Source organism: Larus michahellis, chromosome 15 (genome assembly GCF_964199755.1).
Source record: "Larus michahellis chromosome 15, bLarMic1.1, whole genome shotgun sequence".
NCBI classification, from domain to species: domain Eukaryota; kingdom Metazoa; phylum Chordata; class Aves; order Charadriiformes; family Laridae; genus Larus; species Larus michahellis.
The window spans coordinates 602,982-630,054 of record NC_133910.1 but is presented as its reverse complement, the minus strand read 5'-3'; the positions used below and the strand labels follow the sequence as shown (position 1 = coordinate 630,054).

Sequence of the window (27,073 nt, the reverse complement as noted above, 5' to 3'; positions counted from 1 at the left end):
TGTATTGGTGCCGGCGTCTGTGAAGGTCTCTGTATGGTGCCTGTGTGCCCAATTGTACCTGTGTCTGCGTCTGTGCTGGCATCTGTCTGTGTCCTAAGTCTGTGCGTGGCGGGAGTTCTGCTGTCCAACAGGAGTCCAACGCCCTGTCCGTGTTGGCCTTCATGCGCGCTGCCAGGCGGGAGAACCTCCGTCCGCTGGAAGTGCCCTCCAGGCTGAAGAGGCGCTCCAGTAAGGAAAGGCAGCAGCTCTGCTGCAGCAGCCAGGCCAGCCTCTTCATCCTGCTGCACGAGAGAAACTGCTGGGTCCAGAGGCTCTCGCTGTACAGCGCTAAATCAGACAGGGCTGGGGGAAAGCAGGGCGGCGGACAAGCCAGTCGCACCTCCTGGGAGGAAAGGGAGCTGATGGAGAGGAAGGGGGCAAACAAAGCAGTGCCGCCAGGGGAAGCTGACCGCTCGAGAGGGCGCGTTGGCGCTACAGCGCCCGGGGGCCCAAGCAAAGCTGGGAACCGGCAAGAAAAGGGTTATCGCCCTCTGAGCTTCCTCACTCTCACACCTCACCCCCACCCACTGCTCCTTCCCCGTCTCCTGAGCCCTGCCCCTCGTCAGCCTCTACTCCCTGTTTGCAGCTCTCTGTCCCCAGCCACCACCAAGGCCCTGCCGCTGTCGACGCGTGCCGGCAGGCACAGCCCCGGCTGTGAGCTGCTTTTTACCCAGGGGGGAAGGAGCGTACAGGGGGGAGGGAGTGTGGGGCTCTGTCGTTCCCCATTCCACCCGCACATCGCTCCTTAACCCCTCGGTCCTGTAAGGGCCATGCGTCAGGTCACGTGTGGCCTCAAGCCCAGGCAGGTCTGGGACCAGGTAGGAAATGGCTCTTCCTCCCCTGGGTTCTCAGTTCTGCTCCTTACCGGCCCTTCTGCAGAAGGCAGGCTGCTCTTCTCACGTAAGCGACACAAGGCAACTTTTCCACCTGAGCCTTGACAAAGGCGCCAAGGAAGGTCTCGGGGAAGTTCCTTCTGAGCAAGCTCAAAGCCTCCCTCATCATTTTCTCTGCCAGCTGAAGGCGTTGCATACACCAGCAAACCTGCAGAGGAAAAGGGAAACACCCTGATCTGCTCGAGTCGGCCAAGAGACTGCCGGAGTCTGCCGGTGGCTTGTGATGCCAGGGATAGCCCCTGCAGCCGGGGAAAGCATCCAGCTCCATCCCCCAGGACATCCCTCCAGACCTCCCCATCTCTTTACCTCCCCTTTGAGGCTGAAGAAGGTGGCCTCTTCAAAGCAGGCTATCGCAGTGGCTTTCATCTTCCTCAGGACCTCCGCTTCGTTCAGCTTCATGAGGGCCTTTGCGCAAGCACAGAGAGAGCAGGCGAGCGTGATGCAGAGCCCATGGCCGGCCTCGTCCTCCCCTGTTGCCTCTGGCATCTGTCTTAAGAGGGCCCGTTTCTCCCCCTGCTGATGCCCGCCCCAACACAGTCACGCCGGCTCAGAGCACAGGCACCAGTGCTCCTTCAGATCCCCTCCCTGCTAATTCCCCTCCTGCTATGGGCACGGTGGCCTGTGTCTCCGTCCACAGAAGAGGCAAGCCGGAGGAAGAAGTCAGGCTCTGACCCCAGCATGTCCCTTCCAAGGCCCCGTCAAGGCATGCCCTATTGCAGCGGTGAAGTTGTCCTGCCCAGAGCCAGCTGACTGAGAGGACTCCGTGCACGGTGGGCACTGGCGAGCGAGGCAACTCACCATGTAGCTGTTGGAGACGTGCAGGTAGGCAGCAGCACACTCCAGAAGGTAGTAAAAGGCTCGGTCGGCATCGCCCATTGCCACGTAGTGGCGAGCCAAAGGCACAAGCACCGATTCCACGATGGCTCGGCATTCACACCAGTGTGTGCCGTTGTGCTGCCTGTCGGTCTCGTCGGGCAGCTCAGTTGTCTGTTTGCCCTCTGGCAGAAGCCGCTCCGCCACACTAGTCAGAGCACCGTTCCCAGGGGAAGAAGAGAGCAAAGAATGCACAGGCATCACCTACACTGGTCTTTTGCCCCACAGAGAGGCCATCAAAAGCCCTTTGTTCAAAAGGGAGCGCGAGCCCACGGGCAGGCATGACTCCTACAGCTGCTTTGTAGCCAGGGAGAAGAAGACAAGCTGGGCTTTCTGTCACCTCCCCCAGGCAAACCTCCTGGCTCCCTTGTGGTGGCTTTTCGCCTGCAGATTTTGTAGCGCTCCTCTCGAGGAACTGGAAAGCAAGGCCTGCTCCAGCGTAGTGTGACCATCACTAGGAGCCCACGGGCTTCCTCCAGCACTGTCTCACCTCCGTGGCCATCTCTTCCCAGCTCCCACCTCACAGAAAGCCTCTTCCTTAAGCTAGAGTCACAACCGGCAGGCAAATGCCAGCGCTTCCTTGGTCTCCTCTGGAGACCCCTGAGGCCCCTGCCTTTACAGAGAATCAAACCCTTGTCTGCTCACCCGGTTTCCGCCTCCGTGAAAGCCTGCTGCTCTGCGGCATCTGCAAAGAAAACAGGGGGTTAGACACCTCCTCGCCTGCCCCAGGGGAAGAGCTGCTCTCGCTCTCCCACTGGGCTTCAAGGACCCTTGCGAGGGTGCCGACACGCTGAGCAAAGTCTGCGGTGGTTGTCCTCAGCTCCTGGGCTCATCCCCGGCAGACCTCCTCCCAGCCGATCCCCAGCATACACCCCTGGGCTCCTGGAGGGCCCGGGCTGTGGAGCACGGTGCACAGCGTACCCCCAGTGGCGTGGGTCCTGTCCTGCTTCAGCTCTTCTCCAGCCAGCACCAAGGCCTCCCAGCTGCATGAGTCGCCTCCGTCGGCAGGGTCCCGACAGCTGCCTCCGTCCTGGCTGCTGGTGACGGCGAAGTGGTGGAAGGCGACAAACTCCCCTTGGCCGCAGCTCTTGCATTTGTGCGCGTGCTACTCCAGGAAGGCGGCACACTTGCCTCGCAAGGCGACTCGCTGCCTCTCGGGCCACAGCTCGTACGCAGCCTTCTGCAGCAGCGGGACGCAGAAGGCCAAGACGCCAGGCTGCTGCTCCTCGGTCCTCGTGCTGGGAGAGGGCCTCTGCACACCTGCAAGGCAAAGGGCCTCGGCATCAGCCCCAGCTCAGGGCCGTCGCAGCCGGGGCACGAGAGTCATGCCTTGGCGTGCACCCTTGCCAGCCAACCAGCACTGCTGCATACCGAGCCTTGCAGCACGGGGCAAAAGGGCCCAGCTTGCCTTGCTGACGCTAGCCCAGCCCCGCGGACACAGCGCTCAGCTGCGCTCCAGGCAGGAGCTGGGCATGTCACCACCAGCCCAAGCAAGCCCCGTCCAGCACTTTCTCCCTGCTCTTGGCAAGGCAGTCCCCAGCCTCCTGAGCTTCCTCCTGCGCCACAGGGGAGTCAAAGCTGAATAAAAGCCCGTCAAGGGCCCCGGGGCAACCTGGAGAGCATCTTTGATCAGGTGGCTGGGAGAGGATGTCAGGGGCTCCACACGCCCTCCCGTGCCTGTGCTACGAGCAGCACTCGGGATGGCACTTGGTGGGAACCTCCCTCCAGCGCAAAGCTAGCGGGCTTTGAGACTGACCCGTAAGGTCTTTGAACAACCCATCGCAAAGAGCCGTGCCTGCCTGAGCCCCAGCCACCCCTCACAGCAGGGGAAGCGCACCATGCCCTGGGGAGCCCTGCCGGGACACAGCTGGGAGCTCCCTTGTCCACCTGCCCGCTACCACTTACTGCTCTCCACCTGCGAAGAGGTGGCTGGCCCCTCGGTAGGATCTTGCACATCTTCTGGCACCTCTGTGTTTTTCAGCCACCTCAGGATGTTGTCGCTCACCAGCTCGTCCAACGAGGAATTCATATGGGTCCTGAGGCCAGTGGGAAGGATGTGCAACAGGAGCTGGGTGGTAAACACCGGCCCGATGATGGCTGCAAACTTCACAACCATCCGCGTCAGCAGCTGCATCCGATCCATCTGAGTCAGCGCAATCTCTGTCAAGAAGAAACAACACGTCTCTCTTGCCTCTTCCCCATGCTGAGGCTGGAGAGGCTGGAAAGTTTCAACCCATGAGATGGGGTAGACTTTGGCCTCCTCTCCTTGCGGCTGCACCTACTGGGCAATCGCAACCCAGGGTAGGCATCTTCAAACTGGCTCCGCTCCTGATGGAATCGCAGGCCATGAGGCCTGGGGAAAAGCCAGATGCTCAAACAAATGCTCCCCCACCGAGGGCAGGGAGGGCAGGACCCAGCAGGTATGCGCATCCCATGATGTGCCCTACCAGATCTGGAGTAGGCTTTTGCCCAACAGCGCACACAGAGAACTTTCCCCACATCACAGGTGGACACAGAGCTCCCCACAACGCTTGCCTTAACTTGGCCAGACAATACTATTCCTTTCTCTTGGTTTTCTTTTTTTTTTTTTTTTTTGGACAAAGCCACTTCACAGCAGGAATACTTTAGCATGATGTCTCTTCACAATTCATAACAAATGTCTATGGCCAGAGAGGAGGGACACTCATTGAAAGCTCCCCCACCCAGCTCCCCTGGCTACAGGAGGATTTCCATGCCGATCCGCAGAAAACAAAAAACCAAAACAAAATGAAAAAAAAGAAGAAAAAAGAGAAGAATTTGGTTTGGATTAAGTGCCTTGAGACCAGCATTAGCTGGGGAACTTAAAAAGAGAACAGCAACACAGATGCTGCGTCAAAGTTGGGACAGAGGCAAGTCAAAGCCTTTTCCCAGCAAAGTATTTGTTTTGGTGAGAAAAGGGAGCCATTTCAGTGTTGCACGGATAACCTTTTCTCTCCTACCTGCTGACGGAGAGCAGCCAGCAGGCTCACAGGAGGGGAAAGCGGCTGCCTGCAGCCCCAGGCCTGTTTCTGGTGGGACCGGAGCCGCCTTCCCAGCAGAGCCCCCACGCTGAGAGGGTGACTCTGCAGCACACGGATGCCCGGCCTCCCTCCAGCCCCTGCCCCGGGAAGGAGCCCCAGCACAGCCGACAGCCGGCAGAGCGGCGCTCGGCTCCTTACCTTTCAAGGGGATGGGCAGCGCGGTGTTCTCCAGGGTCACACCTGGCCTGAGGAGGCAGACCCTCCCGTCATTCCGCGCCTCGGAGCTCCAGGTTGCCGCGAGGGATGAAGCCTCGGCTGCAGATGCTGGGCGGAGCAAGAGAGCACCGATAAGGCAGTTCGCAAAGCGACTCGCAGCTCGCGAGCGCTTCACGATTCACTTGGGATGGGACAAGTCGCCCCTGACATGGTCCAGTGCCTGCCCTGAATGTGGTGGTCATGAAGCAGAGCAAAACAGTTCCCACCAGTTCCCAGCCAGGGAAACTGCTGGTGCTAATGCAAGACGTGGCCTCAGTCCTGGCTCTTCCCAAGGCCGCGGCACTCTGGCTGGCATTGCTCTCTCGGATGGCATTACCACCGTTTTCTTCCGTTACCGGCACTCTTGTGGGGATTTATGGTTTGGCATTCAAGTTTCCTGGGCTCGTCCCTCACCTCAAGCTGGGGTTTGTTCTCAAGTGAGCTAGCCTTTGGCCAAGCTAAACTGCATGCCCATTGGAATGCCTAAGAAACACCACAAGCACATGTGCTTCGGAAGGATTTCCCCTGTGTTTTAGCCCCACAACCCCCGCCCCAAGAATGTAGGTCCCTCCGAGCCACCAGAACTCACTGCCCCTGCTTTGCCTGTCCCAACAGCAAGGCGCACAGGAGCCCACACCTCCGCCAGACCAAGATCCGACTCTGCCCAGAGCCATGGGGGAACAACGGGGCAAGACTCTGCTGTGGAGAACACGCCACAGCAACTCGCTAGTCGCAGCCAAGGTGCTTACTGATCAGGCTCTCCCAGTTGTCCTTTGCTTTTCCAGACTGCCTCCGGGTGCAGAACTGGAGCATGTCGTTGGCACGAAGGCAGCGCAGCAGCTCCTCGCAGTAATATGGGATCCCTGAGCTGGTTCGGATCAGGAACCTGCACAGGAGCAGACCCGTCGGGGACCAGCACAAGGAAAGTAAGGTGAAACACAGTTCAGCTGGGCGGCCAGTCACTCAGGCATACCAGGGTAGCCAGCATCTTCATCACAGCTACGCCTCACTTTGGAAAGGGATCGTCCTCCCACTGCCTTGGGATTTTGTGCCCCCTGAACCCTCCAGCCTTTGCCGAAGTCCACGGGAAAAGAATTGCGGACAATGCCCAAAGCGCAGAGCAGCGAGCCCTGCCTTTCTTCTCCTCAGGAGCCTGGAGAGGATGGACCTCTGCCCCGGGGAATCTCCCCCACAGCCCAGCCACCCAGACCAAGGCCTTTTCTGTTCACACCCAGACACAGCTGGGCTCAGGACTCTTCCTCCCTTCCTCCCTGTGCGGCAGCCAAGGCTGACACCTCCCAGGCTGGGTGTCTCGGGAGTTGCCCGCTCTCAGCGCACACCCACCAGGGTGAGGCATAACAAGCCGCCCACGCCTGGCACTCGCTAGAGTCCGGGATGCTTCTAGCGGCCCTGCGCTCCCTTGCCTGGGGGCCTGATTCCCTACCACGGTCAGCAGAGGTTCAGGCCCTCAGGAAGAGCTCCCCTGCCTCCAACTTACCTCACCAGATCCCTGGGGATGCTGACCACTCCGAGGTCCTTGCAGACTTTCTGCATCACAACTGAAGCTTTCAGCTTGTCCAGATGAAGATAAGTGATTTTCTGGGACGTGGCGTTGTCTGCTGCGGCTTTGCGAAAGCTCTCGGTTATCTCGTAGCCTGGGGCTAAGCTCATGACCATGAAGAGGGAGACCTTCTGGAGCACGGGTGACATGATGAACCAGGAGTCAGGGTCGATGAAATGGGCATTGTCGATGACAAATATGCCAAAATCTCCTGTAAGGGTCTGAAAAAAAGCAGGTTGCTCTGAGGGGAATCCAGTGGATTCTCAGCTGTCTTGCAGGGGACGAGATTTAGCCTCCGTCTCTTGAGAGGATGCTCTGAAGTCTCTCCCCAGCCACTTTCCCGCTCGGAAGCTTACTGACTCTTTGAGACTGGAGGGTCATACCTAACATCACTTGCCCTGCAGGAGGGAGCTCGGGCAAGGGAACCCAGAAGACATTGCTCCTCCTCCAGGGCACACTTTACGGGAGGAAAGTCCTCGGGTGTGTTTGTGGGGCTGCGGGGGGAAGTGGGGGGGCGAGGGCTTTCTCGGGCTCTGACGGGCCATGACCCAGGTGCGCAGTCCTCCCGCCTGCTCACACCTCAGTAGTACAGAGCCTGCAGACGGCAGGGTTTTTCCTTCTCTGACCCAGGGGGAAGGAAGGAGAAATGCTCACCTTCTCCAGCACTTTCACCCGAGTCGAGTGCAATTCCAGTCTTCTTTGAGTTTCATCCATCTCGCGAACATTGTCCGAAATGGGGAACTGGCCAGAAAAGCAGAGTCAGGGAGAAACACGGCTCCGGGGCTCGGCACACCTACCCAGCACGCAAGACCGCAGAGCCCACCGTCTCTGACAGCCTCAGCACCTCACCTCTGCCCAGCACAGGGGCAGGGAGCCGCAGCGGGGACTCCACCCAGAGCCTAAAGCAAAGGCCCTCTGCTGAGGGTCTCTGCAGAGCTGGGGCTTGGGCTGAGCCGGTTCTCTGGCTGTGGGAATCGTGGGCTGGCTGGGGCAGACCCCTCGCACAGCGGTGACCTCGGCACGAGGTCAGGAACAGCCTCTCTCCAGTGCCACTTCCAGGGTGCCGAACAAGGCACCGGGCACTGCGGATGCGGCGCAGGACACCAGCCCCACAGACAGGGAGCCCCCTGGGCCCAGGCATGGCAAATGCACACTGTGACCCCGGCAATGCCCACCCCGGAGCTAAGGCACTCCCAGCAGCGTGCCCACTCAAGGTCAGACCCAGACAAGCTCAGGAGAGGCCTTCTTAACGTCCACAGGGGCCTCTGGCTCTCACCTTGACACCGAAAATGTCATTGAGGAGGCAGTAGCTGCTCTCTTCGATTGTCCCTTGCAGCTTTGTCTTCAGCACGCGCTGCCTGTCGCCGCGCGATTCACAGTCCTGGAGGCCCAGGGCCCTGGCCATCAGCATGCGGATGGCAGAGAAGGGCTGCCTCGTGTCGATCTCCAGCAGTTCCAGGGCAACCACCCTGCGGTGCAAAAGCAAAAGGCACTGAGATTCCCCACAGCCCCAGCCTTCTAAGACAAGAGGGGCGGAGGTGCCCTTTGGGGGGAGCTCTTCAGCCCCCCATCTCCAAGCGCTTCCCACAGAAGGCCAAGCTTTTCCCTCCTCGTACGAGAAAGGGCACAGAGGGGCAGTTGCTGCCAAGCCAGCGGGAGAGCCGGGTCCAGAGCCTGTGTCTCTGCAGCGCCGGCCTAGGTCTCCCTACGTGCCCCCTGCAGAGGAACTCACGGGGCTGAGAGGCAAGAATGGAGCAAGTGGTGGGTTTGCCTTTGGGCTCCAGACCTTATCGGTCTGCCTGCCAGAGCACAGGCCCCCGTGCTCCTCCTGGGAAACACGCCGAGGGCGAGCAGGGCTTCTGAGACAGGCAGCCCTGCTGTCTCTGGGGTCTGGAGTGGGATGAAAAGCACTGAGCTTGGGCTCTTTCCTTCTATCTGCGCCTGACCCAGGGGTGAAGGAGGAAAGGCCGTGGCTCCAGAAGCCACCTCCAACTCCCCAAAGAGGCAGAGGCGGGAGCGGAGCACGCAGGTGCTCCCAGGCAGTGTCTCCAGGAGGCTCTGTCGGGAGGCTGCAGTCCAAGGGCCAGGTACCCTGGCAGAGGGGCTGGAGCGTTCCACGGCTGTCAGGGGATGGGCAGGGGCAGCGTCCCAAAGCTACAGGTGGAAAACCTGTACCTGTGGCCAGCATCCTGGCCTAGAGAGGCCAGTTCAGCAAGTAAGTGGCTCTTTCCACAGCCCATCGTGCCCTCAACCGCCAGGATGTTCCTTTGGCCTGAATCCCTATAGGCGTTCAAGCAGCTGACAAAGAGGCCAGTCTCCTGCTTCCGACCTGCGAAGACAAACCAGAGAACGAGCTGCTGGGGGCGTGCTGAAAAGCAAAGAGCCGTCCCTTTTGCGGGCACCCTCCACCGCAGCTTCCCTCCCCGCTACCACATCGGCCAGCCTGCCGGCACCCAGGCCTCCTTCCCACCTGCTCGTCCACGCTTGGGCACCTCTGCCTTCCTCAGAGCAGTCACGGGGCCACCTGCTTGCCTGCCCCGCAGCGCAGCCCCCTCGCCCTCTCCCCTATCCCACAGGCACGGAGATTCTGCCGGCCCCATGCGACTCCCCGCAGCGATCCAGCACAAGACTGTAAGGGATGACTGCAGCCGGTTCAGGCAGCTGCGTCCCAAACAGACTCAAAGCATCTCCTCGCTGTGCCGTGAGCTGCACAGCACCTCCCAGTAGCTAAGGCAGCGTCGTCAGTCCCGTTCTGGTTTGGTCCGGGCTACAGTTAATTTTATTCAGCAATAGCCTGTACAGGTCTATGTTTTGTATTTGTGACCAAACATCGCTGTTGATAACACAACCAGGTTTTAGTTATGGCTGAAGAGCGCCTGCGCAGCATCGAGGCCTTTTCCATTGCTCGCGCTGCCCCGCTGGCAAACAGTCTGGGGGTGCACAAGAAGCTGGGAGGCGGCACAGCCGCCACAGCCACCACAGCTGACCCCAACTGCCCAAAGGCCTATTCCAGACCATACAACGCCGTGCTCAGCAAGAAAATCCGGCGGAAAGGAGGAAGGGGGGACGTTCGGAGTGATGGCATTTGTCTTCCCAAGTCACTGTCACACGTGATGAAACCTTGCTTTCCTCGAAATGGCAAGACGCCTGCCCGCCCATGGGAAGCAGTGAATGAATGCCTGATTTTGCTTTGGGCGTGTGTGCAGCTTTTGCTTTCCCTATTAAGCTGTCTGTGTCTCAGCGCACCAGTGCTCTCACTTTAACCCTTCCGATTCTCTAACCCATCCCACTGTGGGGAGCGAGTGGCTCTGTGGGGCTGAGCTGCCAAGCGGGGTTAACCCACAACAGGGCCCAAAACATTCGGCAAGACCCCGAGTGAATACAGGCATCCCCTGCCTCCTGACATTGCCATGTCTTCGCCCAGATGCTGCCAAGAAAGCAGCTCTGAGGAGTACAAGGAGGAGAACCCACCGTCAAAACTCTCCATCGATTTGGCAGAAGGAAATCTCTTTCCTGACCCCAAAGACAGGGATCAGTTTAGCCCCCAGGCTGTGAGCAGCTCCACAGTTGAAAGCAACCTTCCTACCAGGTCTGGAAGACAGCAGGGAGCAGCAGGCGCCCCACCTCGTTTTCCACCCAAAGATATCAAGCAAGCAGAGACCAAGACAGGTGGCGCTTTCTTAGGGCTGCTGCAGGCAACACCATCCCTGGTAAAAGCCTCTCCCTTCCCAGCAAGGCACTAAAAGTTACCAAGGGGAAGAACCTGGGCTTCAGAAGAGCAAGGCGTTCTCCACCTACCCAGCAAGGGGACGTACTCCGACCTCTTCTTGGTAAGACCCACGCCAAAGATGCTAGAAGCAGGGGAAAAGACAACACAAGTCAATGAGACGGTGAGAAGCCAGGGGACCTAGAGAAGCAGCCTGGCGTGGTAGGGAAGGAGGTGCTCCTCGGGTACCGGCTTTTCTCTGGAGCAGGCTGTTATCCCCTGCACTCTTTCCCAGCCAAAGTTCAAGCTGACACGCTACGACAGCTTCAAGCGTAAAGAAGCCCAGCGGCCACGGTGGGACAGGAGAACATATCAAGAGTCCATCCCCAGAGGCCAAACCCAGAGAAACAGGAGAAGACTCCCGCTCTCTCAGCAGCTGGAGACAGCAGGGGAGAGGGGCAAAAAGCCTGCCACACCAGGGCTTCCGACCGTCTCAGAGGACACTCACCTCTCCTCGGTGACCCCCACGTATTGATAGACAGGGCCAGGCTGCCTGAGGCCTTTCATCTCTCTCTCCGGCAGCTCCTTGAAGTAGGAAGCGGGCAGCCGGGAGGCGGCGTAGGTCACTGCATCACAGGACACCAGCCCAGGGTAGTGCACCATCATCCGGGCAGCCAAGTTCACCTTCTGGCCAAGGACTGCCAGAGAGAGAGCACGCGTTAGAGAGAGAGAGCATGCGTCGGTGTGGCCCGTGCCGCCAGCCCCGCGGCACCCTTCCAGGCCAATACCTGTGTATTCGTGTCTCAGCGGGTGGCCAGTGACTCCGCAGAACATCGTCCCTCTGGTAACTGCCACAGACATTGTCCTGGCACACAGAGAAACAGCAGGGCTTGAGCAGCGCCCCAGGCGCAGTCCTGCCCGCCTGGCTTCATCCCTTCCCACACCTCCCCTCGGTGCCAGCCTGGGCCACCGGCTGTGCTGCCCTGCCAGCGTGGGTCTCGGGGACGTGGAGAGCTCAAGGGTGCAACATCTGCAGGTTGCAAGGGACAAGGGGCAGGGGCAGAGCACGTGCAGGGCCACAGCCCTCTTGTGAGCAAAGAGAGAGGGAAGAAGGTGCCCGGCATGTCACCGCCTGGCGATGACAGCCACTTGGGATCAGGTGGCTGGGCCCCATCCCCGTTCATGGGGCAGTGGCCCAGAAGGGCCTGCCTCTGGCCGCAGCGGCCTCTGGCCCTCACGAGGGCTCTTTCCAGAGCGGTGGCCAGCAGAGTGTGCTTGGAGTTGCCTGCACCTCTCAGGGCACTGCCTCCTTCCTGCCAGGGACAAGGGAGAGCAAGCTAGAAGGCACATCTCTTTCTGTGAAGCCCCCTTGCGCCGTCCCAGGCAGCATGCACCCCACCGACCCCCGCCACACACTCACTCTCTTTCCTCGAGCATGGTGGAGCACGAGTTGAAGATCTCCAGAGCACTCTGCAGGGCGTGAAGGCTCTCGCAGGGCAGCTTGTTTCCAGGGAGTCCCAGCACGCAGAGGAACGTGCAGCCCTGCCCAGGACAGATGTGGAACATGTTGCTACAGCGCCTAAGAGGGAGTCTCTCCCTCGCGCTCACTGCCCACCCTCTGGCGCTGGGGGAGGCCACCGTTCCCCCCCACTCACTTTATCACACAGGAGGACTTTGTTGATGTGGCCCTTGTGAGGAGAGAGGATTTCTAGCATCACCCTGCTGGCCTCCTTGAGGACGGTGCTGAGATGCACCGAGCTGGTACCTGCAGCAAGCTGCAGCTGGACAAAGATGCAGGTGACTGGCCGTAGCTCAGAGAGGAGATCCATGGGCAGTCCTGCATCGAGCTGGAAGACAAGAGCACGACGGCTTCACCAGCCTGCTCTCCCGGGCTCTTACTGCCCACACCAGTACCGAGGGAGCGCAGGCGTGCTGGCGATAGCGGGTAATAGCAGAGGAAGGGATAAATCCTCCTCTCGGTGCAAAAGGGCGGGCAGGCCGCCCAGCCTGCGGCAGGCAGACGCCGAGTCATAACACAAATGACAAACGAGAGAAGGCTGCTCCGCTAACACGCCATCTGGGGACCGGTACGGACATGAGGGGAGACCCTCAGGGATGCTCCAGGGACTTCAGGGGAATCTCCCCTTTATCCCACCGTCGTGTCCGCGGCACACCCAGAACCATAGCCACGGAAAAGACAGAGGGACAGGAGTCCTCCTCCTGCCACCCATGTCTCTCTGAGGACAACGCAGACAATGGTGCGGCACCGGTGCCCCTGGGCTCAGTTTCCCTGCGTTGTCATCGCAGGGCGCATTTTCTTTGATTGGTCTGTTCCCGTAAGAGCTCCATCTCTGCAAGGCACCACTTCTTCTGCCCTCCGAAAATGCAGCCCCCAGCAGCGGTGGCCTTGCCGTACCTTCCCGAGAGCAGCGACTGGTATGTACTTCCTAAGCACATCCTTGGCGTTCAGGTCACTGGGCAAGAGAAGAGTAGGCCTCATGGCACCTGAGGAGAGAAAAGGCAGGTGGTCGCTGGGTGGACGGGACTACGAGCCGTTGCAAAGCAGGGCCTGGCCCTGGAACCGGGGGAGAAAGAGTCTTCTGCGCTTGCTCATGTTGCCACCTCCAGATGCTGAGGGCAGAGCTCTCCCCTGGAAGGAGGAGGCGGCAGCAGCCACCGCCCTGGGAGGCCCAACAGCCTGAGTGCTAACGGACAGAGGGAAGAGGGAGGAGGTGGTTCCTCTCTGGCCCCTGAAGCAGCAAAGCCCCACCTTTCGGGACAATCACAGAGCAAGGGGAAGTGGGCACTCACCTTCCCTTTTTTGAGCGGTGTCTCACTGGGTCTTGTACGAGCTTGCGTAAGGCGTCTTGGCATTCGGACCAAGGCATCGGATCCATGCCCGTCACCTGAAGACACACAGAATGAAAGCACTGCCACTGGCCTCCCCAGGACTCCCAGGGGACAGAGCCTGCCCTCCACCGTCACTGCCCAGAGAAGGGGAGAAGTAGCCCACCTGGCTGGATGGGACAGCAGTGCTTCCTCAGAAGCACCGGAGCTGGACAGCCATTCTCCAAGCATGCCCATCTCCAAGCAACCACAGCTCCATGGCCCACAGAGGACATTGCTGCTGGGGCTCAAACCCTCCCAGCGCCTCCTGACCCCTCAAAGCAAGAAAGCCCAGCCCACAGTTACCCTTGAGATGGAAGGACAAGACCTTCCCCTGCCTGCCCGCTTTCCCACCTACAACTCTCTCCACATTCATCTCCTCAGCCTTCCAACACCTCCCTCCTTCATGGCCAGGCCCAGGCCCTCAGAATGGCTCTCGAGGCCAACCCATCCACCTGCCTGCACAGCTCTTGTGCCTGCGAGATGCTTGATCCTCAGCCGGTGCTGCTCACAGAGCTCCCAGCAGGTGGCCGAGAGGACAACTTCACCTGCACCCGCAACCTCTTTGGCGTCACGAACTTCAGCCAGGCACGGGCCAAAAATGCAGAAGTGTTGCCAGCTCTCATCTCCGAAAACCGGGAGGCTCATGGTCCCTGCAGAGATCCCTGGGGAGAAGGAGAAGCAGAACTGACACAGGGAACATTTGGAACTCCACAGCCCCCAGCATCTCGGCTGCTCAGAAGCTCCTCTGAAGCCCAGCGGGGAGAGGGGCGTTACGGAGGGGTAGAGCATCCTCCCTCCTCCTCGGGGAGACGCTGACACTAGTCCCTAAAGCAGGCGTCTAGAAATAGACGAACCGAGTTGACATTGAGAATGTGTTGAGTGCGCCAGGCGTCATCCCCAGCTGCCTGCCCCAGAAGCCCAGCAGACCAGAAGCACCCTGTGGCATGGCAGAGTGCCACACAGCTGCGTCTGGCACAGCGCCCGTACCTATCTTCAGTTGGATCTTCTGCCCCACATCTGTGTCACGTCTTCCGTACTTCTTCTGGATCTGCTGGCTACAGTGCAGCACCAGGCTGATGGTCCTGGCCACCTCCTGGGGTGGTGTTCTCCACAGCACCAGCACAGCATCTCCTGGGGAAAGGGAGGGAAGGTAAAGGCTCTGCCGAGACCTGACTCTCCCCGACCTACGGTCTGGTTCTGCAGAGACAGCAGAAACCAGCTGCCGTGCGGAGGAAGATGGGCTTGTGGGAGGCCATCGTCCTGGAGGACTGTGTCCTGGGCACCGGGACACCTCTCCTATCCCGGGCCAGCCACAGCAGCAGACGGCTGGCAGCGGTGACACCCCCTGTCCCGAGCGCTCCTCTGCAGCTGCAGCACTGGAGAGAGGGCACTGCTGGAGGGGTGCGTGCGTGGCCAAAGAGCTGGCTCAAGGCGCTGCACAGAGCCTCTTGAGAAGGAGCGCAGAGCAAACGGCCGCCACGGGAGTTAAATGCTACAGCTCAGTGCCCGAGGTCATCGCCCCAAGAACCTACCAGCAAACTTCAAGATGTCTCCTCCAAAAATCAGGAACTCTGTGGACAGAGGGAAGAAAAGGCAGAGTCATGTGGACTTCCAGAAGCCACCGAGCAAGGCCCTCTGCCTGGGGGGAGCACCGGGGCAAGGGTGCACTGTGGGGCACAGCTCAGGAAAGCACCGCTCCGGCCTCTCTCCCAGGCTCATGGTGGTCACAGCCCTTGTACCCCGCACAGCAGGCAGGGAGGCAGGGCCTCCAGATGCCACCAGACCTCAGAAAGGTGAAGGCTGGAAGGTACCTCTGGGGTCCATCTGGTCCAACCCCGCTGCTCAAGCCCGGCTGCACAGAGCCAGCTGACCAGGACGGTGGCTGATGGTTTCCGAATAGCTCTAAGGAGGGAGACTTCACAAGCTCCCTGGGCAACCTCTGCCAGTGCTCAGTCACCCTCACAGTCGAAAAGTGTTTCCTGATGCACAGAGGGAACCTCCTGTTCCACTCTGGGCACCACTGGGGAGAACCTGGCTCTGTCCTCTTTGCACCCTCTCTTCAGGTTGTAGGCACGTTTCTAAGGTCCCCCCCGCAAGCCTTCTCTTCTCCAGGCAAACCAGGCCCAGCTCTCTCAGACTTTCCTCATAGCACAGACGCTCCAGACCCTGGCGCACTTGCTGGATGCCCTCAGCCTGCTCTGGGCCCTGACGCAGCACTGAGACGGCTGTTCACGCCAGAGGCACCGAGGTGGCTGCTGAGAAAGTGGGTGCCTCCTCGGCCGCAGCGGGGAGCAGAAAGGACCCGCGCTGGTGCTGACCCGCCAGCAGACCCTGGCTGCGCTCGCTGTTCCTCACAGAAAGCCCCAGCCCTTCCAAGGAGGCAGGACCAGGCTGCCTCCACCCTCCACCATCACGGCCCGATGCCACACAGTCCTGCAGCACGGCTCCTACCCTCCAAAATGTCGCACAGGTACTCATTGAGCGTTTGCGCCAGCTCATCAGTGCCTCTGTCCACGCCGCTCCTCTGCACGAATTTCTCGGTCAACGCAGTGAAACCTGGAACAGGGACATCCAGAAATCAGGAAATGCCCATGTGGGCCAAAAGACCTGGCAGCAGTTTCCGCGATGCCCGGCCCGAGAGCCTGTAGGGGACACCTTCCCGTGCCAGCTCCGCACTGGTGGCAGCCGTGATGGACCGCCCAAGGTCACCCATCCTGCTCTCTGTGGGCATCCCAGCAGAAGACCTCAGCAGTGACAAGATGACCACTCTGTCTGAGGGGCTCCAAAGGGCCTGCTGTGTCCCCACATGGCTCATGTCCGTGGCTGCTCCTCCCTGCTCCCCCCACCTGAGATATCCGCAAAGAGCAGCACTCCGTGGACACTCTGAGCGGTGTCGTTGCTCCTGAGGGAGCTATCAGCAAGGAGCGAGGGGAGGAAAGCGACTGCTTTCTGCAGGTCCCCGTAGTGACGATTCCTCTCCCAGGCAGAAGCCATCGTCAGCGCCCTGTGGCACACGGGGTACCTCAGGAGAAGACGGCCGTGCCCAGCCGGGAGGAGGACGAGGACCTCACTGCACAGTGCAAGCTGCACACTGAGCCCGGGGCCTCTGTGTGGGGCGACTAGCCCTCCGCCTTCCCGGGGTGGTCACAGTCACCAGGCGGTGGCCTCCTCTGCAGGTCATCGCTTGCCCGGCAACTCACCTCACGCATCACAATCGGCTCGCAGTGACATCTTCCGTCTGTCACCGCCATTACCCGGTGTCCTGCTGTGAGCGACACAGCACTAACTTCTCTTGTAATGCTGGGGAAAACTGCACTTCTAGAACTCTCTTGTCTGAATTTGGGAAAATATGTACTTCATAGCCAGCTAGCCTATGTGGGATCAGCGGTCTCGGTGCTTTTAAGCCTTCCCAGGTGTAGAGATGAGGACTTGAGGCACTTGACGCAGGCTGGCCCACAGCATTAGTTCATACCACGAAATAATTTCATACCATGAAATAATTTCATCCTTAGAGAGAGAGCTTTTTATTTTCGTCTCCTTCTAGATACAGAAATTAATATTATTTTTCAATAGCTATCAAAAGAAGAGCTTGTTCTCTATTTCAGTGCCTCACACCCAGAGTTACAGGTTTGAACGTTTTTTAAACACTGCGACCCCCGCCCAACTTCCAGACATTTTGGGGCCGTGACCCACCTCTTTTGGGGGGAACTCAGCATAACCCGCACTTCCCCCCTCGCCTGCTCCTCCGCCGTGTGGGCCGGGGGACGGAGAGACAGGGAGAGACGAGGTGGGCGGAGGGGGAATGGTGGGGGTGGCAGAGCCGGCAGTACCTGGCCATCCCGGCCACCGCCGTCTCGCCCCAGCAGGCCTTTGCCGCCGGCCAGAGCGGCCTGGAGCATCGGCGAGCCGTCCTGGCGCCGGAGAACATGGGCCACATTCTCTCGGCACTCGCTTTCCCACCCCGCCTCCAGAGCCAAACTGCTCAAAACTCATCCCTTTCTATGGAATTTAAAAAATCACTCAGCGCTGCAACATCCCACTTCTTTTTCTTTGTTGAAAAGGAAACAGCCCCCAGGTTTTCTGCTGAAAAACTCCCAGTCCTCCCAGCTGGCAGGGCTGCCGCTGACTCCAGCCTTACTGGGAGGCCCGTCTTCGTTTCCGGAAGGCAGCCGGTTTCCCTTTGGAATCGTTAAGGGCTAGATAAAAACGTTCCTTTGAGGTTTATTTTGAAAAATACAAGCCTTGAGAAGCCCAAGGAGAATGTTCCCACACGCCTTCTGCTTTGGGGACAGGAGTTTATCGAGGCCCAGACCTGAGGATTGGTCCTTTCAAGAGAAAAACAGAACCAAAATATAGATTATTTTTCTTTCCACTGGACATGAATATTCAGCAAAAATTAAACAAAGTCATCAAAATCTGGTGACTCGGAAACAAAAAAAATCAGCCTTTTTTATAATGTTGGGAGAGACAAGATGCCTTTCTTTCCATTTCCTTCCTTCAGCTAATCAAACCCTCCATGTTCCCTCCCAAATGCCATGTTAATTTATGCAAATAAGCACCAATTAATAAAATAAACATGCAACGGGTGCTTTAAATACGACCGAGATGCCTTGCCCAGAGCAAGGACTAGTCCCTGCAGAGAGCGAGCAACCAGTGCTCCCCCAAACTGACCGTCGAGTCACAAGGTCTCTCTTGTGTCTAGAGATCCAGCCGTGGTTGCTACCCGGTCGAAGGCTGCTGTTAAAAAAACTGTGGGCACCCAGACAGAGGCCCCACGCAAACATATGGGCAGCCAGGCCTCTGGCTGCAAAGAGTGCCGGAGCCTGGCACTCGCCATGGAGGGCAGCAGAGACAACACTTGTGTAAGACGTGAACAGGTAAATGATCTGCTCATTCTGGTGGCTGAGCTGAAGGAAGAAGTGGAGAGGTTGAGGAGTATGAGAGAATGCGAGAGGGAGAGTGACTGGTGGACCCGCTCCCGGAGAGAAAGGGAAGAGGGTGAGGCCCCACACAAGTCAGAGGACCCCCTCCCCTCTCGTCACCAGGCAATAGGAGGGGATCGCAGAGACGAGGGGGAATGGAAACCGGTCCCTGCGCGGGGAAGCAGGAGAATGCCCTCCCGGCCCCTCCCACCTTCCCAGTTACCTTTGCAGAACAGATATGAAGCCCTGCAGGAGGAACTGGCTGTTGGAGAGGAGGATGATACACCCAGGCCAGGAACGTCAGAAAGACCAAGTCGCCATGGACCCAGCATCACAGTTGGCTCCAAAAGGAAAAGCAGACGGGTCATTGTGGTGGGTGACTCTCTATTGAGGGGGGTGGAGGGGCCAACATGCCGTCCAGACCCACTTCACAGGGAAGTCTGCTGCCTCCCTGGGGCACGGGTCAGGGATGCGTTAGGCAAACTTCCGGCCCTAGTAAACTCCTCTGACTACTACCCCCTCTTAGTATTTCAGGTGGGTAGTGACGAAGTGGGTAGGAGGAGCCCAAAATCGATTAAAAGAGATTTTAGAGCCTTGGGGCGACGGCTTAAGGGGTCAGGAACACAAGTTGTATTCTCCTCTATCCCTTCAGTGGCAATCATGAATGAGGAAATTAACAGGAAGAGGCAACAGGTCAACTCGCGGCTCCGGGACTGGTGTTACTGGCAGGGCTTTGGGTTTTTTGATCACAGGCTGCTATATGAGTCACCTGGCCTGCTGGTGGCAGGTGGGACGCACCTGTCCCAGAAGGGGAAAAGAATTTTGGGGCAGGAGTTAGCAAGGCTCATTGACAGGGCTTTAAACTAGATATGAGGGGGGAAGGGGAGACAACTGGGCCTGTCAGGAATAAATCCAAGGGAGGCATGCCAGGGCTTGAAGGATGGTGGGCTAGCGAGGACTCTCACTCTGACATTTCATTGGAGAGAAGGGATAGACGCTTAGAAATCATGGAAGCACCTGAAAGGGGTCTGGTGGGAAATGGGGCCCACACTCGCAAAAAGGTGCTGGTGCATCTATACCAATGCACGCAGTATGCGCAACAAACAGGGGGAGCTTGAAGCCATGATGCACCAGGGAAACTATGACACGGTGGCTATCACAGAAACGTGGTGGGATGCCTCACATGACTGGAGTGCCACAATCGATGGCTACAAGCTCTTCAGGAGGGACAGACAGGAAAGGAGAGGTGGAGGAGTGGCCCTGTATATTAGAGAATGCTACGAGAGCTCAGAAATCGAGTATAGTGATGACGGGGTGGAGAGCGTTTGGATTAGGTTAAGGGCCGATAAAGCTGCTATCGCTGTGCGAGTCTGCTATAGACCTCCCAACCAAAGCAGTGAGGCGGACGAAGCTTTCTATAAGCAGCTGGGGGAAATCTCGCGATCACTTGCCGTTGTTCTTGTGGGGGACTTTGACCTCCCGGATATCTGCTGGGAATACAGCACAGCTGAGAGGGAACAATCCAGGAGGCTCCCGGAATGTGTGGAAGATAACTTCCTCACACAGCTGGTAGGTGAGCCCACCAGGGAAGGTGCCCTCCTGGACCTGCTTCTTGTGAAGAGGGAAGAACTTGTAGGGGAAGTAAAGGTTGGTGGCCGTCTAGGGCACAGTGATCGTGAGATGATCGAGTTTCTGATTCTTGAGGAAACAAGGCGAGGGGTTAGTAAAACTGCCACCTTAGACTTCCGGAGGGCAAATTTTGACCTGTTCAGAAGACTGCTGGACAAAGTCCCTTGGGGAGGCTGCCCTGAAGGATATAGGAGCCCAGGAAGGCCGGACGTACTTCAAGAGAGAAGTCTTAAAGGCACAGGAGGAGGCTGTCCCTGTGTGCCGAAAAACAAGTAGGCGGGGAAGGAGACGGGCCTGGCTAAATAGGGACCTTTGGCCGGACCTCAAGAACAAAAGGAGAGTCTATGACCTCTGGAAGAGGGGGCAGGTCTCTCATGAAGACTGTAAAGATATAGCGAAGCTATGCAGGGAGAAAATTAGGAGAGCCAAAGCGCAGCTCGAGCTCAACCTAGCTACAGCTGTTAAGGATAACAAAAAATGTTTCTATAAATTCATTAACAACGAAGGGAGGATTAGGGAAAATCTCCCTCCCTTACTGGATGCAGAGGGAAACATAGTCACAAAGGCTGAGGAAAAGGCTGAGGTGCTCAATGCCTACTTTGCCTCAGTCTTTAGCAGTGGAACTAACTGTTCCCTGGGCACCCAGCCTCGTGAGCTGGGAGACAGGGAGGGGAACGAGGCCATCGCAATGAAAGAGGAAGTGATCTACGACCTGCTACGCCGCTTGGATGCGCACAAGTCTATGGGACCGGATGGGTTACATCCAAGAGTGCTGAAAGAGCTGGCAGACGTGCTCGCCAAGCCACTTTCCGTGATCTACCTGAAGTCATGGCTGACTGGGGAGGTCCCAATGTGTGGGAGGATTTTTAGTACAAAGGGGTCATCCTGTGAACACTCCAAGCACCGAAGAATTGTTAACAACTGTGTAGGCCTTGTAAGTTTGAAGGTTATGTGAAAACATTGTAGCGGTGTTAGAAATGCTGAGACAAACAAGATATGAGAAAGTGTGCTGAACTCAGCGTGCGAAATGCAGAACTTCGCCCAGGATATAGGAGGGGTGATTGTTCGCGTGGACAGATGTTTTAAGGCAATTATAATATGTTGCTTACTGCATGTACAGCTCATGCAACCAATCAGCAAATTGTCGGCGCGTGATGCGGAATCAGAATGTCTATAATAACTGAGCTATCTGTGCAATAAAGTGGCATTAACCTGATCATATTGGTCGTGGTGTTACTGTCCGAGCCTTCTGCGTCGACAAGTGGCGCCCGAACAGGGACCCTCAGATCGGTGTTGGGATCAGCGAATACCCGATGAGCAACCAACGGACGGAGGGGGCAGAAGAAGCCGGTCGATAGGTGAGTGCTGCCCCGGCACTCGGGAAGACGCTAGCGCATCAAGTTAGGGAATCTCACTCTGGCCAAGCGAGCGGCCGGGGAGGAGATGTGGTCTATGCACTCCAAAGAAGAAGAGGCGGTAGTTAAGCTCCTCCAACATATACTCTCTACGAGAGGACTGAAGTATGATACGCCTACCTTGAAGGCGCTCTTAGCATGGGCGCGGGATAAAGGACTTATCCCCACTGTTGCTGCCGCTTTTGCTCAAGATACGTGGGCTAAAATAGGAGCGGTGTTGTGGGATGAAGTAAGTAAAGGATCCAAGGAGGCACAGAAACTCTCCACCGTGTGGAGGTTAGTATCAGAGACTTTGAAAACAATGCAGGCAGAACGTGCTGCGGCCGCCTCTGCCTTTGCAGCATTAACACCCAGAGTTAAGGATGTTTCCCCCACGAGCCTTTCTTTTGGGGGATCGCCAGAAGCTGTCGTCCCTCAACCCCGGGGCTGCAGAATAACACCGGGGAATGTAGTGAGTCATGCCGTTACTGCCCCGAGCCAGCCTACTCCCGCTACAGACCCTCTTGAGATGCCTGTTTATGAAAGTGGAAAAGAGGAAGAAACTACGTTTCCTCCTCCCCCTCCCAAAGACACTGTTGTCGAAAGTACCGAAGGAGACCGCCCTGAGGATTCCAGGGATCAGCCAACGCCGTACCCTCCTCTGCCGCCCTCTACTCCGCCATCACCTGGCAGCAGCACTAGAGTACCACCTGGTGGACTGACAGACCTTCAGTTCTGGGAGTTGTTAAAAAAGTTGGAAGCGTTGGAAGCTCGTCTAGACGATCAATCCAGTTCACGAGCTCCTCCAGCTTACCCTGCTCCTTTGCCACTGCCTCATCATGCCTTGTCGTGGCCGCCATTGTCGGGATTTGAGGGGCATGGGGGAGCGGTAGGAGGGGAGGAAGGATTGAAAAACCGATGGAGGGGAGAAATTAGAGACGCGGCAATTGAGGGCGTGTTTCTTGAGCCTATGGCGTTTCCGGTGTTTGCTAATGCTGGGGGTGGAAAGGATTGGGAACCGTTTGATTGGAAATTGTTAAAGGAGGCGAAACAGGCTGTTAGTTAATATGGACTAGGCTCTCCCTATACTAGGGCTATAGTGGAGCATTTATTTACTGCAAATTTACTCACACCACATGATTCAAAGCAGATTTCTCAAATGTTGCTCACCCCTTCTCAGCAGTTGCAGTTTTTCAGTGTGTGGCAGAACCTATGTGATCAGGCTGCTGCCACCCGGCGTCCTCAAGGTGATCCTTTGTATGGGGTACAGACACAGATGTTAATGGGGACGGGACCTTACGTTCGAACTGACTGGCAAGCTAATTTTGCTGTGGAGGTTTTGCAACTCAGTCAACAGCTAGCTCACAGGGCTTTGTTGGGGATTAGAGGGGAAAAAAAACCTCCTGCTTTTACAAATGTTCGCCGAGGACCTACGGAGCCTTGTTCTGGGTTTGTTGATAGATTGCATGCAGCTATTTCTGCTCACCCTGACCTTGATGAGACCATGAAAGCTAAGTTTTTAGACTTACTTGCTTTTGATAATGCGAACGATAAAACCAAGAAAGCTCTTGGTACCCTACCTCGAGGCAGTACCACTGCTCAGCTGCTGGAAACAGCAGAACGGGTGCTTTCCCAAGAACAGGCTACGGTTATGGCTGCTGCTGTTGGAGCAGCGGTACGTCCGTTGGTGCAACAGCAATCAAAAGGAAAATGTAATAATAATGATAAGAAATGTTATAATTGCGGAAAATCAGGTCATTTTCGTAAAGAGTGCAGAAACGCAAGTAAGGGACAAGCGAGCGGGCAAGTAAGCTCCCCACGTCAGAGTGGAGGTAGATGGTGTGTGAATTGTCGAAGCGCCACCCATAATTCTGCGGAGTGTAGGCGATCGGGAAACCGGGTACCAAGCGCGATGCATCCTCCTCGCACTATGACACAAGTACAGGAGGCGGTATAGGGTGCCTGGACCGTTGCGCCACCGCCACTGCAGGAAGCGTGGGAATGGACCTGGCAACAGCAGTAGATACCACTTTAGTCACAACGGCGGTCACTCTAATTGATTCAGATCAACGAGGACCGCTGGGCCATGGACTGAGTGCTCTGTTAATTGGGCGCTCCTCCGTGTCCCGTCAGGGCATTTTTATTGTACCGAGCCTTATCGATGCTGATTATACAGGGATTATAAAGATTATGGTATATACGCTGACCCCCCCGATTACCATTCCTCAGGGGTCAAAAATTGCACAATTGATATTATTTCGATTAATGGTCCCGAGGTCGCTGCCAAAACAGAGGGGTGCCGGAGGTTTTGGCTCAACAGGGTCTCCTGATGTCTTATTAGCTATTGATATTGCACGAGGCAAGCCTGAAGAAAAGGTGGTTGTGACGCATCCTTCAGGAACGTCTATTACCCTGACTATGTTGATAGACACAGGTGCTGATGTTACGATTGTGCCTATTTCTAGCTGGCCATCAGCGTGGCCCCTTGCTCCTGCTGCGACGAGTGTAGTCGGGGTAGGGGGTCCACAAAGGACAATGATCAGCCAAACTTTAGTTTCTTTTACATTTATGGATGGAACCGTAGTCTCAGTCAAGACATACGTGATGCAGCTACCTGTCACCTCGATAGGTAGAGATGTGCTTTCTCAGCTTGGGGCTCGACTTGTGACATCGCCTTTTTAGGAGCGGTCACGGTCGAGCAGCCAACATTGAAGCTCACCTGGACCACTACAAGTCCTGTGTGGGTGGACCAGTGGCCTCTAAAAGAGGATCGGCTGCATATTGTTCAAATGTTAGTACAGGAACAGTTGGAGGCAGGTCATATTGTACCCTCAACGAGCCCTTGGAATACCCCTATTTTTACTATTCCAAAAAAAATCAGGAAAATGGCGCCTATTACACGATCTCCGAGCCATTAATGCGGTAATGCAGGATATGGGGGCATTACAGCCAGGTTTACTATCACCTGCGATGATACCAAAAGAATGGAACTTGTTTATTGTAGATTTAAAAGACTGTTTCTTTACTATACCGTTGCATCCGGAAGATGCAGAAAAATTTGCCTCTTCCGTGCCATCAACAAATAAGAAAGAACCAGCTAAGCGGTATCATTGGGTTGTTCTGCCACAAGGAATGAAGAATTCTCCCACCTTGTGTCAAATGTTTGTGGCCTGGGCCTTACGTCTGTTTAGGGAAAATAATCCATTTTTGCTTGTATATCATTATATGGATGATATTTTAGTGGCAGGCCCAAATTTGGATGTTGAAGCAACCTTGAAGGAGTTAACTGAAACCATAGAGCAAAAGGGTCTGAAAATTGCTCCTGAAAAGGTATAAAAGAATGCACCATGGCACTATTTGTGTTGGATTATTACTCAAAGTACTGTTAAGCCTCAAAAGATTCAGCTAACGACCAAAATTAAAACTTTAACGGATGTACAGAAATTAATAGGAGATATTCAATGGGGGCGATCCGTATCCGGTATCACCAGTGATGACCTGGCTCCTCTGATGTCATTGCTAGGCACCTCTACACAGGCTGAAGTTTGTCGGCAACTCTCACCAACTCAAGAAAAGGCTTTAGATTTCATTGTTCAAAAAATCATGACTGGGTGCGTGCAACGCTTAACAGGAGTTCCCCTACAATTGATTGTGATAAATTCTGGGTCTGGCAGAGAACATTTGATAGGTTTGTTAGTACAACAGGTCAATTGTACGGTGTCTATAATAGAATGGGGTTTTCTATCTTACCAACCTAAGAATACTGTCTGCACTCGTATATAAATGTTTGCAAACCTTATTATAAAGGGCAGACGTCGTATCGTTGACTTAACTGGACATGAGCCAGAGGTTATATATGTTCCGATTACCCAGAGTTATCTGGATTGGTTTCTCTCTTCCTCAGAGGTTTTACAATATGCATTAACGGATTTTTCCGGACAGATAACTAATGCCTACCCACCAATGAAACTTTTGCCATTATTTCGAAATCAAACTTTTGAAGAGACTCCACGACGTTCGAATTCTCCGGTGTCTGGACTCACGGTATTTACAGATGCCGGAAAGAAATCAAAAAGGGCGGTGGTTACCTGGTGCCTTAATGGACAATGGCACTCCAAAGTACTAAATGGTGTTTTACAAGATTCTTTACAGACTTTAGAACTACGGGCAGTGGTGTGGGCTTTTCAAAACTGGCAGAATGAACCGATTAATGTTGTTTCAGAGTCTATGTATGTGGTCGGTACTGTTATGAGACTGGAACGATCGATGCTTCGATCTCTTCGAAATTCTGTCTTATATCAGTTATTGTTACAATTGTTACATTTGTTAAATCAGAGAACGTATCCTTATTTTATAGTGCACATACGTAGCCATCAGCCTGATTATGGCCTGGCCATTGGTAATAATCGTGCTGACCATTTGGTTGCAGCAACCTGGGAGAACCGTCAAACCAACTTATTTGAACAAGCTCGAGTGTCTCATGAATTTTTTCATCAATTGGCTAGAGTATTAGCAAGGCAGTTTAATTTACCTATTTCTGAGACATGTGGTATTGTGCAATCCTGTCCGGATTGCCAAGGGACTGGTTTTGGGCTTGGCCTAGGCGTGAACCCACGTGGGTTGCATTCCTTGCAATTATGGCAAATGGATGTTACCCATGTTCCTGAATTTGGAGGGCTCAAATATGTCCATGTAAGCATTGACACCTATTCGCACGCCATCTGGGCCACAGCACAAACTGGAGAAATGGCCAAACATGTTATTAAGCATATGTGTGCAGCTATAGCAGTTTTGGGGGTACCCCAGGAAATTAAAACCGATAACGGACCTGCCTATGTTTCTCAACGATTTGCTAAATTCTGTACTCTATGGGGTATACGTAAACATACTGGAATTCCTCATTCTCCCACGGGACAGGCCATAGTCGAGCGTGCACACACTACGCTGAAGGCGCTTTTGCAAAAACAAAAAGGGGGAGAAATTACCTCTTCTTCTGCAGAACGCCTTGCAAAAGCTTTAGATGTATTGAACTGTTTGCGGTTAACTGGAGAACGTGACTCACCTCCAATAGTGATTCATCACATGTCATTACGGTCTGGTTTGCAAGCAACCACACCAGGACGGGTACAGTATAAGGACTGGCAATCAGGGCAATGGAAGGGTCCAGTGGAGATAAAAATGATTGGTCGCAGATATGCTTGTGTTTTGACAGATCAAGGTCCAAGATGGGTACCAGCACGTTGGATTAAGCCGTGGAGGGAACCTAAAATGCAAGAGAGTGGAACGCGAGACGGTGATATGACCACGTGAACTCACCACTCTGGCTCTCGCAGGCTTGGCAACTGTCATATGTCCAGCTTGTAGAGAGTGTGAACCGTGGGTTCTTTGCGAGTGTAATGAGTGCAAGAAACAGCTCTATCAACGTGCCGGATTAGCAGGGTTTTGGTGTTCGGCTTGCCTGGAAGTTCAGTATGCAAGGATACAACAGGCTGTTCGTATAGCCATTTTAACAGGGCATGACGTCGACGAGAATCATAATCGTCGGTTAGCTTGGGAAACACATTGTTGTGTGAGAGCAATTTGGAAGTATCAGGATAACTATGATCCTTTAGTAGTCAAGTGTAGCAAAGACGTTTTAATACCCCGCATTTGGAAGGTAAAACCGGAAGAGTGGGAGAAAACGAAGAAAAAGTGTGCAAGGCGATTTGGTTGGAAGCAAAAGGGAAAACCATAACGGCAACATGGGTTGGATAATTGGGATAATGATTATTGGTTTAGTGGGACCGGGAGTGGAAGGTATTACAAACATATCCCCTAGGCAGAACGTATGGGTAACATGGGCAAATCAGACAGGCAACTCGGCCTTTTGCTTATCCATGGCCACTCCATCAGATCCTTTCCGAACATGTTTGA

The 27,073-nt window shown here is 55.7% G+C and overlaps 3 protein-coding genes across 3 annotated transcripts; all 3 read right to left on the bottom strand.

Annotated features, from left to right (window-relative positions):
- Window positions 1-2,023: 2,023 nt before the first annotated feature.
- On the bottom strand, window positions 2,024-9,220 carry LOC141751767 (adenylate cyclase type 10-like). Its single transcript, XM_074609132.1, has 9 exons — window positions 9,178-9,220; window positions 8,796-8,949; window positions 7,897-8,089; window positions 7,275-7,361; window positions 6,558-6,841; window positions 5,809-5,945; window positions 5,003-5,128; window positions 3,711-3,965; window positions 2,024-3,065 (listed from the first exon to the last, which is right to left on the bottom strand). Exons 1-9 carry the CDS (start codon window positions 9,218-9,220, stop codon window positions 2,911-2,913), a joined length of 1,434 nt encoding a protein of 477 aa, XP_074465233.1. The 3' UTR covers window positions 2,024-2,910.
- A 1,118-nt stretch (window positions 9,221-10,338) lies between these two features.
- LOC141751670 (adenylate cyclase type 10-like) lies at window positions 10,339-12,827 on the bottom strand. The gene is made up of 6 exons (XM_074608818.1): window positions 12,743-12,827; window positions 11,982-12,173; window positions 11,747-11,868; window positions 11,115-11,191; window positions 10,835-11,024; window positions 10,339-10,471 (listed from the first exon to the last, which is right to left on the bottom strand). The coding sequence occupies exons 1-6, from the start codon at window positions 12,824-12,826 to the stop codon at window positions 10,360-10,362; spliced, it is 777 nt and encodes a 258-aa protein (XP_074464919.1). The 5' UTR covers window position 12,827; the 3' UTR covers window positions 10,339-10,359.
- A 44-nt stretch (window positions 12,828-12,871) lies between these two features.
- LOC141751766 (adenylate cyclase type 10-like) lies at window positions 12,872-26,249 on the bottom strand. Its single transcript, XM_074609131.1, has 9 exons — window positions 26,223-26,249; window positions 22,981-23,088; window positions 21,004-21,154; window positions 15,667-15,771; window positions 14,748-14,786; window positions 14,203-14,346; window positions 13,672-13,877; window positions 13,164-13,232; window positions 12,872-12,901 (listed from the first exon to the last, which is right to left on the bottom strand). The coding sequence occupies exons 1-9, from the start codon at window positions 26,247-26,249 to the stop codon at window positions 12,872-12,874; spliced, it is 879 nt and encodes a 292-aa protein (XP_074465232.1).
- Between the last annotated feature and the right edge of the window lie 824 nt (window positions 26,250-27,073).

What these genes read in the sequence shown, in the direction of transcription:
- LOC141751767 (XM_074609132.1), bottom strand. Translation starts at nt 9,220, where the DNA reads ATGGGGCCGGCAGAATCTCCGTGCCTGTGGGATAGGGGAGAGG. An exon ending in ATGACATTTTCGGTGTCAAG is followed by an intron (nt 7,362 to 7,896) that starts GTGAGAGCCAGA and finishes TTTTCTGGCCAG; the next exon opens with TTCCCCATTTCGGACAATGT. An exon ending in GGGTGAAAGTGCTGGAGAAG is followed by an intron (nt 6,842 to 7,274) that starts GTGAGCATTTCT and finishes GCTTTTTTTCAG; the next exon opens with ACCCTTACAGGAGATTTTGG.
- LOC141751670 (XM_074608818.1), bottom strand. Translation starts at nt 12,826, where the DNA reads ATGAGGCCTACTCTTCTCTTGCCCAGTGACCTGAACGCCAAGGATGTG. An exon ending in AAGTCCTCCTGTGTGATAAA is followed by an intron (nt 11,869 to 11,981) that starts GTGAGTGGGGGG and finishes TGTCCTGGGCAG; the next exon opens with GGCTGCACGTTCCTCTGCGT. An exon ending in GTGGGGGTCACCGAGGAGAG is followed by an intron (nt 10,472 to 10,834) that starts GTGAGTGTCCTC and finishes CCCTGCTTCTAG; the next exon opens with CATCTTTGGCGTGGGTCTTA.
- LOC141751766 (XM_074609131.1), bottom strand. Translation starts at nt 26,249, where the DNA reads ATGACATGTGATGAATCACTATTGGAG. An exon ending in AGACATCTTGAAGTTTGCTG is followed by an intron (nt 14,347 to 14,747) that starts GTAGGTTCTTGG and finishes CCCTTTCCCCAG; the next exon opens with GAGATGCTGTGCTGGTGCTG. An exon ending in GCAAGCTCGTACAAGACCCA is followed by an intron (nt 12,902 to 13,163) that starts GTGAGACACCGC and finishes CCCCGGTTCCAG; the next exon opens with GGCCAGGCCCTGCTTTGCAA.